Source organism: Diachasma alloeum, unplaced genomic scaffold, assembly GCF_001412515.2.
Source record: "Diachasma alloeum isolate Michigan unplaced genomic scaffold, Dall2.0 Dall_scaffold_00196, whole genome shotgun sequence".
Taxonomy (NCBI): Eukaryota; Metazoa; Arthropoda; class Insecta; order Hymenoptera; family Braconidae; genus Diachasma; species Diachasma alloeum.
The window spans coordinates 76,749-90,788 of record NW_021680361.1 but is presented as its reverse complement, the minus strand read 5'-3'; the positions used below and the strand labels follow the sequence as shown (position 1 = coordinate 90,788).

Here is a 14,040-nt window from a genome sequence, read left to right as displayed (position 1 = left end):
GGGGGGGGGGGGGGGGAGTTCGTTGACTGGATGGACTATCTGCTGTAATTCCCTTGGTGTAAGAATTTTGATTCCTTCATGGAGCACATCTATTGTAGAGTTGCTTTAGCTAACTGGCCACGAGACTAAAGGAGAAGGCACATATTCCACATTGGGGTTTCTAAGGATAAAGGAAACTGACTAAAATCAGCCCAAGTTCAGAATTTGGTCAGCCTCCCTTGGCGTTCAAGAACCTTCAAAAGTCAATCTGAGCCTGTTACCAGATCACAAATTTTCACAATAATAATTCTTCATTTAGTCTGAGGAATCTCTCCCAAGAAATTACTCCTAACATGCCCTCCCAATATCATCCACAAAGATATACCCTTCATACATCAGTTTACCTCATAAATCATGAACACTAATACCAAAAAAACCCTATAATTATCATATTCCTCTTCATAAGTCGTTAACAGATTGAACAAACTCAGCTTGAGGAAAATCACTTCACCAAACGTGACATGTCTTAATTTAGGCAGACAAATCTCTCCCAAAAAATTACTCCTAACATGTCCTTCCACCATCATCCACAAAGATACATCATTCACACATCAGCTTGCCTCATTAATCATGAAGTCATTAACAGATTGAACAAACTCAACTTGAGCAAGATAAAGTCACCAAACGTGACATCTAATTTAGCCCGAGGAATCCCTCCCAGGAAAAGACTCCTAACGTTTTCCCACCACCATCCACAAAAATACATCCTTCATACCTCAGCTCACCTCACAAATCCTGAAGACTCATGTCACAAAACCCTATAATTCCAGGTCGTCTACACATGGACGACTTTCGGCCTCTGGTCCTCAGACTACGCCTTCGCCCAAGAATACGATCACGAAGATCACTTCGAGAATGACGACAAGATGCCGCCCGAGGGCAGCAAGCCTCCTCCCTTCGACCCTCGGGTCATCATAAACCGAACGAAACCTACTCCCTGCGACCAAGAGGTCGACCTCTACCTCCTCCGAAACTCCTCGTCCCGTGTTTACGACATAAACTTCAACTCCAGCAAGGGCTGCGACAGGCCCTACGTCGTCCAGCCCGTGGACTTCAGCAATATGCTTCTTGTCGTCGTCTACGTCGACTGTCCTGGCACAGCTGACTTCAAGGTCACTGTCATACCTGAGGAGATCAACTATCCGAATGCCTCGCTGGCGTGTCAGAAGGCTAGCGATGGCCTCAAGAGAAGAAGGCCCAGCTCCTGCATACGAAGCCATCCAAGGGAGAGTGAAATCAAGGACAGATGTGGCAGGGCCACAAGTGTCGAACTGAATTCAGCCCTTTTTCTACTCATTGCGTTGTCCATACTCATGGCAATTCGTAATTAATATTTTTTACTGTGGCTGACTACAGGGGATTGTTGCATCAACGACTGAGAATACGTTGCGATATGTTCAGAGCTGATGTCAAAATGATTAATGATTGTTTATCTTCCATTGTTCTGATGCAGGGAGTGATTGAACATTGGTGCATAATTCGTGTACAGTGAGTGTATGATAATGTTAAGAGCGAGGATCAATTGATTATGATGATCTTTTGGTACTCTGTCATTTTAATTTTTGATTCTGAATTTGAGACGCTGTTTGGAGATAACATATGGTGGAGTATTGAACAAATTGGAAACCTGAAATAATCGAAAATCTGAAAATAATGGACCACTTGTGCATGAGATATACTATTACGGAAATTATGTACAGGATTTTAAATCTGATATCGGTAGGTGAATTCTACTCAATCTTTATTCATTTGTATATTCATTATCTCTGTCATTTTGTTTGATGATCAGTGTGGAAATCGAATAGATTCAATCCATGATTATCGAAAATCTTAGATAGAATTTTATAGCAACTATTCGGAGATTATAATGTTCGTAATTACGTTATCACGTTCATAATTTCGCTTTGTACATTCATCTGTTTAATATACATTATTGTAATCGAGTAAAATTAATTAACGTTAATTTTGTAAATTGATGTAAGATAATAATGGGATAATGAAGTGTAAAGATTGTGTGCCTTTCGTTGAATTGTATGGCACGCGGTTATAAACTAAAATCTTGTTGTATGTTTTTCAAATAAATTATGGAATCCTACTGTTCCAAACTCGTTTGATACTGTGACGTATTGGAATCGAGCAATATCATTTGGACACCGTGGTAAGCAGTCCCACGGTTTTTCAGGAGTCCAGTGCAGAACGATGAACTGTTTGACTGTTTGAGTCTCTGTCAATGACAATTGTCATGTTTACAGGCCCTAGCACACCATTTCTCGACCCGCTCTTTCATTTGAGCCCAATAAAACATTCGGAATTTCAAGGAATAACCAATCCTATACAGGGCAGTAATTGCAGTGGAGAGTACTTTTTCTAATCAGCAGATGGCGCGTAAAGCGTTGGAAATTTTGGTCAAATGTGTATGCTATCAGCAGTGTCTATGAGCATGATAGAATGTTTCCATACCATTATTATTTATTTATATTTTATGGGATTTTGTACGTGAAAAGTATTCTAAGAGAATTAGAATTTAGAGAGAAAAAATTTCCGCTTCACCCAGCCGGGAATCGAACCCGGGTCTCCCAGATAATACGGCTTATCGGGATCCGGCGGATCCCGACGTGAAAAGTACAAAATCCATAAACCACGGGAACCTGCAATACCGACAGGGGGACCCTTAACCTCTGCGTGGGGCGGGTTCCGTTACCCCTTAATCGGTCGGATAATATCCATCCGTCGGTATCTTACCGACGTATAGAATGCGTCCGGTAATTGGCTTCTTCCGAGAATTTTATTCACAGAAAATGACCCTCCGCAATGAAACCACAGAAAAATCCCAAAGAGATGTCGACACCCGCTCCAAACCTCGCGGCACAAGTTGCTAAGCAACGAAAAACTCACGCGAAAGTAGCGGCGCCCCCGCCCCCCTGATATGTCGAATTAATATACCCGCGCGATCCAAGAATATCTTTTCTCTCCCCCTCTTCGGGGGCCGCCGCCTAGCATTTTCAGCACAGCAGGGAGAATCCGTATGCTTCTCCACTGCCACGGCAACGTTACTCGTTGAATTACCGTCCCGTCGCGTCTCAAACGAGAGTCGCGTGCGTTTTTTTACATTTTTTTTTCTCTTCACTCCAGCGACTCCAGAGGGGGGGGACGGGCGATACGAGAGGGGGCTCGTGGTGACTTTCATGAGTTTTTCGATATTATTTTCCACGGCTGGAAAAATCAGTGCGCCTGGAACCAGTGGGGCATCGAGACTCGATTCGTTAAACTCGACTTTTCAAAACGATCTTTCGATATCAGTGGTAAACCGGTTTTCGCGGGTGCAGCCGGAATTTTATGCATACCTAGGCGATTCAACAGTGAAAGATAGCAAAGTGTAATTGGAGTTTGTGGAGTTTTTTAAAATTTTGTTCTTGTTTTTGTTGGTGTTTGGAAGTGTGTCGTTGTTAAAATCACGGGAGAATGGATGAGGAGCACGAGATCGACGGGGTCAAATCGACCATCAAGAGGCTGGGGTCCACACGGAAATTGCTTGTTTTCAACAGTGAGTTTTGATTTTTGTTCTTTCGAGGGGAGAGTTTTTGATGGAGTAAATTAAAATTTTTTGTAGCGATTTTGATACATCGGGTGATGGAAAAATAATTGAGTCGACTCTATTCAAGTTTCGGTTTTTCGCGAATAGCTTCGAATCTAAGACAGATGGCGAAATTTTCGTTGGAAATAATTTGTAGAGGAGATAATTTACAGCAAAAAAGGATTTACGACATTTTCTCTTAAAGCCACTTCTTATTGAGATAATCCTCTTCTTCGTATTCAACAAATTGTGAAAAATTGGGAAACGCAATTGATCCACTCAATTTTCGGAGTCAGTTTTTGCTGAATATCTCGTGATCTAAAAGAGATGGCGAAATTTTTGTCGGAAACAATTTGTAGAGGAGAAAATTTCCAGCAAAAATTGTCTTATAAGATTTTTTTCTAAAATTACTTCTTATCAAGATAAATCCCTTTTCCATATTCAACAAACTGAAAAATTGGAAAACGCAATTGATGAACTCAATTTTCGGAGTCAGTTTTTGCTGAATATCTCGTGATCTAAAAGAAATGGCAAAATTTTTGTTTCCACCTTTTTTGTAGTTCTTGAAATTCTCTACAAAAAAGTTATTGGCAACTACTACGCTATCTCCCTCCCCTTCCCCTCCATCCCGTCCCCAACAAAAAACTTGATTGATTCTTTTCAATTATTTCTGAAATCTATATCTCCGAATGAAGAAAGAAGCATTCAATTAATTATAAAGTGTTCAAAATACCCCAATACATGATCAAAAGATCTTTAAAGAAGGCATTCATTATTATTCATTCATTAGAACATTCATTCCCCCTGATTGCACCACGAAAAATAAGAGAGTGATATTTTCCACTCGATCAAACAGAAACCATCGCCCAAAAAAATATGATTTTGCATCCCCGAGTGTTTCCTTTCAACGTCACTCAAAAAACAAGTACTCGCATTTGCTCCATCACAATCACCGAATATTATTTGATTGACGCGTGATTAGAATAAATGTCTCTCCTTGATTTATTCCCGTGTGACCCATTTGTGCTCGCAGGGGTATAAAACTGCCTCGTCCCCTTGAATAGTTTTTACGATAATTCAGATCTAAATTCGGTTGGATTATTATACAGACTGAATCTGTATTTATTTCGTGACGAGTGCTTTCGCAGATGATCGTTGACCCCCCCCCCCCGCCCGCCCCTCGAGAAGCCCTAAACAAACCCCAGTATTCGTCATCATGCCCTTTGGAAGAAGTAAAAATCTCCAGAATTTTGGGCGTCAGATAAGATCGATTGTTGGAGTATTTATCTAAAGATGAATCGATGCTTTCACAATTTATATAATTAATTATATAATTAATTTCCCAAGTTATTCATCCATCCATTTCTCCCCCCATTTTCCAACTTGATTTGTTTGTTATTTATTCTGTTACTTATCAATTTAACATTCATCTTGGACCTCGAATAAGATCAATTGTCCAACTACCTCTCCCTAAGACCAGTGTTTTGAAAACAAAATTCAAACAAAATGACGCTGAGAAAAGATCAAAGATAAATATTTTTAGCCGTTACAGCTTCCGAAATCATGTCAAACTTTAATGCCTCACCTGCCTTGATTTACGGTTTCATCTAAACGTCTGATGAATTTATCGTTCCCCAAATTACGAATGCCTCCCATAATATTAACAGTAATTAATAAAATCGAAGAGGCAACGCAGGCCGAGAATTTTAACAGCCACAAAGTCGCCAGCTGGCACGAACAAGGGCTCCGAAAAAGGTACTGTTTACACCTTTCAAAATGATAATTTGAGATAGCGGCCTGAAACGCCATTGGCCGTGAAACTGGCAGGTGCAATTTGTTTGTCGAAGTGTCATTCCGTAGAGACTGGCAAACTACCAAAAGACACATCCTGGATTTTCTCGGCTAGAATACAAATTGATGGAGACGATAAAAAAACTCTAGAGGAATATGTTACTTGGAACTATTTCAGGTGTTTCGTCTGTATTTCTCCGGCAGGGGAAACGGAAGGGAAGTCTCATTGTTCTCGAGCCCTGATTCAACCCCTGAACGCGAAAATTTTCAATTTTCAAATAACTATTTCTGTGTGCATTTTAATATTTCTTGAACATTAATTTTTTTTTGTCAGATTGATTTTTTTCCCATCACCTACGAGTGTCAAATTATTTTTATTGCATGTTTTTATAATTATTGAAACAATATTGAAATTCATCAGAGACATGGCAATGCCGCACGGATCATTCCTGTGGTTATTTCGAGTTGGTAAACCTGACGAGTGTTTTCTCTCTCTCAGTTTCATGGTCTAACCTATACCTCTCTCTCATTCGAATTGCGCGCCACTCACGGTGAAGGCGTTATTGCCACACGTGAGCCTCAATGGATAGAATTTGCCCCGAAACTCATAATTTCCCGTGTCATTTTTTCAAATAACTTTCTCAGGAAAGCTTGAAAAATTCTGGAACTCATACGTACTTTCAAGCAAGATTTAATTTATCACCCACTAGTTTTTTTTTAACAGTTCATTATTTTTTTGGGAGATATGAAAATTTCCCTGATTGAGAGTGAGGTAACCTCGGCCTTATAGCTGGAGGGGTTACAAGAAAATCCAAATTTTATCATTTTTTTTCTTGAGGTCGAGATCTAAAAAAGAATCGAAAAAATTCCCAATGATGCAGCAGATTCACATGTTTCTCCCCCGAATTTTTCGTTATTGTGACTTCACACGAAACACTTCAACACATTTTCAACGAGAAAATGTAATATTTACATTCAGAGAAATTATGTATTTCAATCGAATAAAACTCCTTTTATTCATTCTCTCATTTTTTTCTCATTGATTGCATTTTACTTTATTAAAAAAAATTTCTTATTCATTTCCGCTAAAACGTTTTAATTATATAAAAAAAATAATCAAAATATTCTAAATAAATCATTTATCGGAATCGAATGAACGATTTGGTTGATTATAATGGAATTTATTCAGTCCAATTGAACCATTTCTCTGGGTTTGTAGAGACAGAGACAAGAGTCTGAGTATCGATTCCACTCCGACGATTCTATCTTTAAAGGAGTTGTAAAAAATTCATTGGATATGTCCAGACTAGAGAAGTGGAATTCTGTTCAATAATTCAATTCAACAAAATAATGTAAAATAATAAACGATATACGATAGACGAAAATGATTAATTTATTAACAAAAATAGTAACCCTATACGAAGACAAAAGCAATATCCCACTTGTCTTTTTTTCAATAAGTGTTATCGATTTTGGAAAATGGGAGAGATTTATTCAACAAAATGTCGCTCGATTGTGTGACATAAGCCTGAATCCAAATGATTGGATGATCTGAACTGAAATGATGAGAGCCCTCGATGAACTTGGCTACAAAAACCAATCCTATTATTGTCCCTCGCATCTCCTTTGAAGGGTCTAAAAATAGAAGGCTTGCGATAGAATATTCAAATGTATACTACACGACTCGGCGAGAACGTATACGGAGAGACAAGAAATGATGTTTGCAAATGGTTTAGCTAACGCCGTAAGTTAAACTGCATGGAATATATTTATTAATACACGAGCCCTGGAGCGAGTCAATCGTCCGTGGAAGACAGGGTTTTCCGTTCGAATAGAGTTTTAACCATTCTCCCAGCCGCCTGCACCTATTATATGGAATGCCTCGTGGCTTGTGAATGCAACGGATACAGATGTGAACAAAGGTTGCTGCAACCTTGAAAATAATTCACAATTACCGACGTTTGGGTTTTGTTGTTGGGAAAGTGTGGGTTTTTGTTGATGGAAATGCATGAGGCGGCTTTTGGGGAGGAGAATACGCATGTGGGAGTGGTTTTCGGAGGTAATATCAGAATAATCAAACTTTCTTGAGGGTCAAATGGGAGAGACAGGTGGAGAGGTCAAGAGGGTCAAACGGAAGAGACGAGCGCAGCGATCACTCCACTCGCGGCCATTTGACCCTTACGAACGTTTGACCCTCCTGATTGATCTGCTCGTCTCTCCGGTTTAACCCTTAAGAATATTTGACCCTCCACCTGTCTCTCCCTAGTGGGGCAAAGTAGAACAGTAGTGAATTTCGTTGTTTAAGGATCAAACAATGTTGAGGGTCAAACGGGAGAGACACGCGGAAAGGGTCAGTCGTTCCCATCACTCGTCGCTCCCATTTGACCCTTAAGAACGTTTGATCCTTCTGATTACTCTGCTCGTCTCTCCCGTTTGACCCTAGGGGGGTAAAGTAGAACGATAGCGAATTTCGTTGTTTAAGGATCAAACAATATTGAGGGTCAAACGGGAGAGACACGCGGAAAGGTCAAGAGTCGTTCCCATCACTCGTCGCTCCCATTTGACCCTTAAGAACGTTTGACCCTTCTGATTACTCTGTTCGTCTCTCCCGTTTAACCCTCAAGACTGTTTGACCCTAGTCGGGCAAAGTAGAATGGTAGTGAATTTCTTTGTTCAAGGGTCAAACAGTGGTGAGGGTCAAACGGGAGAGGCGAACGAAGTGATCAGAAGAATCAAACTTTCTTGAAGGTCAAATGAGAGAGACCGGCGGAGGAGTCAAGGGGGACAAACGGGAGAGACGAGCGCAGTGATCACTCCACTCGTCTCTCTCATTTGACCCTTAGGATCGTTTCACCCTCCTGATTGATCTGCTCGTCTCTCCGGCTTAATCCTTAAGAATATTGTACCCTCCACCTGTCTCTCCCGTTTGATCCTCAAGACTGTTTGACCCTAGTGGGGAAACGTAGAACGATAGGGATTTTCGTCGTTCAAGGGTCAACGGGGGAGAGGCGGAAAGGTCAAGAGGATCAAACGGGAGAGACAAGCGAAGTAATCACTCCACTCATCACACCACATTAGACCCTTCTGATTACTCCACTCATCTCTCCCGCTTGACCCTTGTGGGAGAGACTGTTTGATCCTGAAAAACATTTAACCCGTCATCATTCTTTCGAGTAATAGAAATTTAAAAAAAAATCCGCATTCTTCTCTACATTCATTCTTGTTGGCTGTTCCACTTCGCCTCAATCAACAACAAATTGGGAAAGTTATTGAGAATCGTTAAAACTCTGGGTCTTTGCCCGGTTTATAACCGAACGCTGACACAGATTCATGAAATATCGTGCGCGGGCTTTGAAGCGCTTTGGGACAATGATCTTGTTACAGTCGAGAGGTCTATCTCACTGGGGTGAAAGCACGTGGGTAAGTGGCAGGCAAGGACAGCTGCTGGAGAGCCCTCTCGACCCCTGCGAGGTGTGAAGCTGCGTGCTATAGTCGAAGATCATTAAATTTTTTATTACTCGAGGATTTGACTTTATGAAAAAAGTCATTATTAGACCATTTTTTTTCTTGAATTGATAAAACTTATTGAACGATAACTCGAGATCGGCGGAGTGACATTAAAAAAATTTCGACTCATTTTAAAGGTATCTTTTTGAGCTTCAAAATGAGAGCTGAGTCAGCCAAATCGGATGATTAGTTCCGGAGATATTGGAATTTGAATGGATGCAGTTTTTTTCGTTCTTGCTAAATCGATTTCAGTTGACGATTAGTTTTTTGGAAATATCGCAGAATCTAAGAGAGATAGCGACATATTTGTATGGACATTTTAAATAGTTGTTGAAATTCTCTACAAAAAAGGTCTTTACAAAGATTTTGCTATCTCCAACAGATTCTGAGCTATTCTCAAAAACCAAATCGTCAACAAAAATCGTGTTTTCCTGTTTTACCAGTTTACCACTGATAATTTCGTTGTAAAATTTTCTATTAGTGTCACACGAGTTCATGATAAACGATAAAGATGAAAGTGAATAATTCATCAAGATAATCATTAATCACATCAAGACTATTCTGTCACCAACAACTTTCAAAGGAAGTCGCTGTGAAAGTACAATAAAATGACAAAATAATCACTTCGATACGATAAAATTCGATTAAAATGTCTTATAGTTTAACAACTATACAGCCAAGTTGTTAGAGAAATCTTCGATGCAAACTGGCAAATTATATGACGGAAAAATTTTATTCTGAGAACATGAACTCATATGTGTTTTTTCTCTTCAATGCAGCAGAAATTAATTTTCTTTGTTCGAGTGGAATCGTTCGTGATCACAACAATTAGTCTGAAAATGATTAGTCGGAACATTGAATGGTCTTGCATAATGCTCTTTATTATGTAATGAGTGAGGCATGAAATATTTCAATTCAATAGAATGCTGATGCAATGGAATCTATGGGTGGTCATTGATCCCAGGATCGTAAAAAAATTTGTGGCTCCCATGTGCCCAAACAGTGGGGGATCATAAACCGAGTTTTATATCCACTGGGGAAAACACATAATATAAATGTTGGAATCAATTTTGGGGCGTGGACCCAATGGATGATGTATTTGGACTCAAGGTGTGAAGGTGAAACCGCCCTTCATTTCAACACCCTTGGTGATTTTGACAGACATTTAATGGTCCGGAACGCAGGTTTGTACCGATTTTAGGATGATTGGGGCGAAGTGGAACAGTAGAAAGAAATTAATGTAGAGAATGATTCAGATAACTTTTTTTGTAATGTCTGTTAGTCAAAAAATGATGAAGGGTCAAACAGTGTTGAGGGTCAAACGGGAGAGACGAGCGACGTGATCACTCCACACGTCTCTCCCATTTGACCCTCGTGGCACATCCGCCGGTCTCTCCCATTTGACCCTCAAGAAAGAGTGATTCTCCTGGTTACTTCGTTCGTCCCTTCCGTTTGACCTTGTTTGACCCTTGAAGAACGAAATTCAATACCGTTCCACTTTAATACACTAGGGTTAAATAGTCTTGGGGGTCAAACGGGAGAGACAGGTGGAGGGTCAAATATTCTTAAGGGTTAAATCGGAGGGAAGAGCAGAATAATCAGAAAGGTGAAACGTTCTTAAGGGTCTAATAGGAGTGATCACTCCCCTCGTCACTCCCGTTTGACCCTCTTGACTCCTCCGTCGGTCTCTCCCATTTACCCTCAAGAAAGTTTGATTCTTCTGATGACCTCGTTCGTCTCTCCCGTTTGACAACACTATTTGACCCTTGAACAACGAGTTTCACTTCCGTTTCACTTTACCCCACTGGGGTCAAACAGTCTTGAGGGTTAAACGGGAGAGACGAGCAGAGTAATAAGAAGGGTCAAACGTTCTTAAGGGTCTAATGTGGAGAGGTGAATGGAGTGATCTCTTCGTTCGTCTCTCCCGATTGATCCTCTTGACCTTTCCGCCTGTCTCTCCCGTTTGACCCTCAACACAAACAATCTTGAGGGAGAGACAGGTGAAAGGTCAAATAATCTGAAGGGTTAAACGGGAGAGACGAGCAGAATAATCTGACGGATTAAACGTTCTTGAGGGTCTAATGGGAGAGACGAGTACAGTGATCACTCCGCTCGTCTCTTCCATTTGACCCTCTCGACTCTCCACCGGTCTCTCCCATTTGACCTTCTCCCGTTTTTGACCCTTGAACAACGAAACTCGCTACCATTCTACTTTACCCAACAATTAAATAATACTAATTTACGAATCGTCTAGACTAAACCCCAGGGATAAATAAACCATCAGCCTGGAAAGAATGATAATAACCATCCAGAGATGACCGTGAGACTTGAACTCGCGTTTCGTCGCGTGTTCAAATTAAATATCTAGCGTCACCTCTTGTAATTACTCCCGCGTGTAAATTCTCACGCCCACGCGGGGGGATTTGGGAATAATAAAATTGTTGGGTTTCATTGTGATATTGGAGTTAATATCTGCGGTGGATTACTGTTCACCGCAGAGTGTGAAACGGAGATGTAATGAGAAGTCTGATGGAAACAGACCGAGTGAGGACGGAAATTCTGTTACGGAAATAGATGTCTCTCTTATTTTTATTTTATTTGGAATAGGGGGCGGGTTGAGTTTTGATATTCTCTGTTCAATGTCTGAAGATGGAAAATTATTTCCATGTATTAGTAGACATTTGGGAATAAACTGAAAAGAGCAACGAATTTTTTAAAGCAAAATTTTGAGTTTTAAAATTCCTAGTTTTTATTGTTTCTCATTTATCTCGAAAACGAGTGAATTTACGCGGATATGTGTGAAGAACTTTTTTGTGGGGAAGAAAATTTCCAACGAAAAATGTTCTGTGACATTTTTCTCTACATTCATTCATTACGCAGATAATTCAACATTTAGGAAGATGTAAAAAATAAAATGTTTGAATTTAACAATTTCTGACATTAAAAAAAAAATTTTAACCCAAATAAATTACTTATTCCATGAAATTAAAACATTTTCGTTAAAATAAATATGAATCTACCGATTGTCACCGAAAAATATTATTGAAAAAAAAATTAAAAAATTGAAAATAAAGAGATTTATTTGATTATTCGAATGTTCTGAATTCTTCAAATTTTTATTGAACACTTGCTGATGTCTCTAGTTCACAGGTCCTTTCACAGGACTGATCCCACGCTCAATCGCCATATCCCTCACTCAGCCGTGAACCCATAGTAATGGCACTATCCATCTCCTTCTCACCAGCAATTTCCAACAATTCTCCAAATAAAATGTTTTTCCCTTCTACTCATTTCACTCTGTACAATGTACCCGGCGCAGAGACGGCTCGATGAAAACTTAAACACTTGTTGACCAATGCTGTTGCCGGTGGGATAGGGTCTCGCGTGACGGCCTTTCACTCGATGGTGCGCTTGGAAACATCGGGCCCAACATAGCCACCATACACACCTCCAACCGCAAACAGAACATTGCATGTACTAGAGCCTTTGACCTGGGCTTTGGGTTGCAGTTGTGTGCAAGTACATATACATTCACCCGGGGGGGGGGGGGAGAGTCACAGTCACGGTCACGCTTGGTAGGGCTTGAGCCACAAGGTTACGATGCATGTGGATGAGAGAAAATGAAGAGAGAATCGTTCTCCGTTTAACGTCGGCATAACAATTGTTTGGTTTGACGATAAAAATCGCTTTCTCGAGATGTTCGACGAGTGGGACAAAATGGAGATATTGAGTAGTTAATACTTGCGGGAGATTTTTTTTTCGGTTGAGGGTCAAATGACCCTTACGGACGTTTGGTTGAGGGTCAAAGGGCCGTAAGGGTCAATCGACCCTTGAGAGCGTTTGGAACTGAGTGGCATTGTCGTGAGAGGCAAATGACTCCTGAAGACTTGTGGGTCAAGGGTCAAATGACCCTTTCAGATCGATTCCAATTTTTTTTACCCTTAAGACAATTTGCCTCCTAAGCCTAAACGTTCTTAACGGTTGTTTGACCCGAAAGATCGTTTGACCTTCAACTTCAAACCTCCTTAAGGCTCATTTGACCCGAAAGACTATTTGACTCTCAACTCCAAACGTCCTTAAGGGTCAAATGTCCCTTAAGAACGTTTGACCCTCAAAACTATTTGTCCCACAACTTTGAATGTCATTAAAGAGTCATTAAAGGACCGTTTGACCTTCAACATCAAACGTCCTTAAGGGTCGTTTGACCCTCAAACCCATTTGACCTTCAACTAGAGACAAGAAAATAGCATCCTGAATTGTGCCATTCGGGAAGCTTTTTCTTATTTCTGGTTGAGGGTCAAATGGTTTTAAGGGGCAAATGACTCTTGAAGTCATGTGGGGTTAAGGGTTAAATGACCCTTTCTAATCACTTTATTCCAACCCCTTTCACTCTTAAGATTATTTGACCTTCAACTTCAAACGTCCTTAAGTCATCGAGCCCTCAAACCCATTTGAACCTCAACCACATCAAAATATCAAGAAATGCCATCGAAATGTCAAGAATGTCTTTTTAGAGATCGTCATCGAGACGATTTAACTTTTAAAAAGAAAACTTTTCTGGAAACATTTATCTTTTTAATTGAGGGTCAAATGATCTTGAGGGTCAAACGAAGGGTTAAGGGTCAAACCATCCTCTCCACTCACTCCGCTCTAACCCCTTTGACCCTTAAGACCATTTGACCCATTACTTTAAAAGTCCTCAAGTGTCCTTTGACCCACAAGGTCATTTGACCCTCAACTAAGAACAAAAAAGTTTTGACCTTGAACACTGAGCTTTCAGTAAAACTGCACCCCAACTTCAACTCTCAATATCTCCCGAACCAACGATCCGATTTGGCCGACTCACCCTTTATTTTGAACCCCTCAAAAACACCTCAGAACTCCTCCAAATTTTCGCAATTCCGCAGTCGATCTCGAGCTACAGTCCGTTAAAATTCCTTCCTTCTGAAAATTCTAGTCTACAGGAAGATTTCACCTTATCCTCTCCCGAACCCATAAACAAACTGTACAACGGAATAGTCTCCTAGAATCACCCCTCCTTATCTTCTCCACGCAACCCCGCTATCTCCCTCTATTCTTCAGATCGCCATCGCAGCGCTAATAAATCGCCTCGTCTGTTCCCTCTCTCT

At 40.4% G+C, this 14,040-nt stretch overlaps 2 protein-coding genes across 4 annotated transcripts in view; both read left to right on the top strand.

Annotated features, from left to right (window-relative positions):
* LOC107048740 (voltage-dependent calcium channel subunit alpha-2/delta-3) overlaps positions 1–2,134 on the top strand; it is a 16,881-nt gene extending 14,747 nt beyond the window's left edge. For all 3 annotated transcript variants that reach the window (XM_015272092.1, XM_015272091.1, XM_015272090.1), the window contains one exon: positions 810–2,134. In XM_015272092.1, coding sequence (XP_015127578.1) covers positions 810–1,370 — 561 coding nt within the window. In that variant the 3' untranslated portion in view covers positions 1,371–2,134. The remainder of the gene's footprint in view (positions 1–809) is intronic.
* Positions 2,135–3,090: 956 nt separating this feature from the next.
* Positions 3,091–14,040, top strand: part of LOC107048736 (SLIT-ROBO Rho GTPase-activating protein 1) — a 56,629-nt gene continuing 45,679 nt past the window's right edge. Inside the window, exon 1 of the mRNA XM_015272083.1 lies at positions 3,091–3,583. Within this exon, the coding sequence (XP_015127569.1) occupies positions 3,502–3,583 (82 nt within the window). The 5' untranslated portion in view covers positions 3,091–3,501. The remainder of the gene's footprint in view (positions 3,584–14,040) is intronic.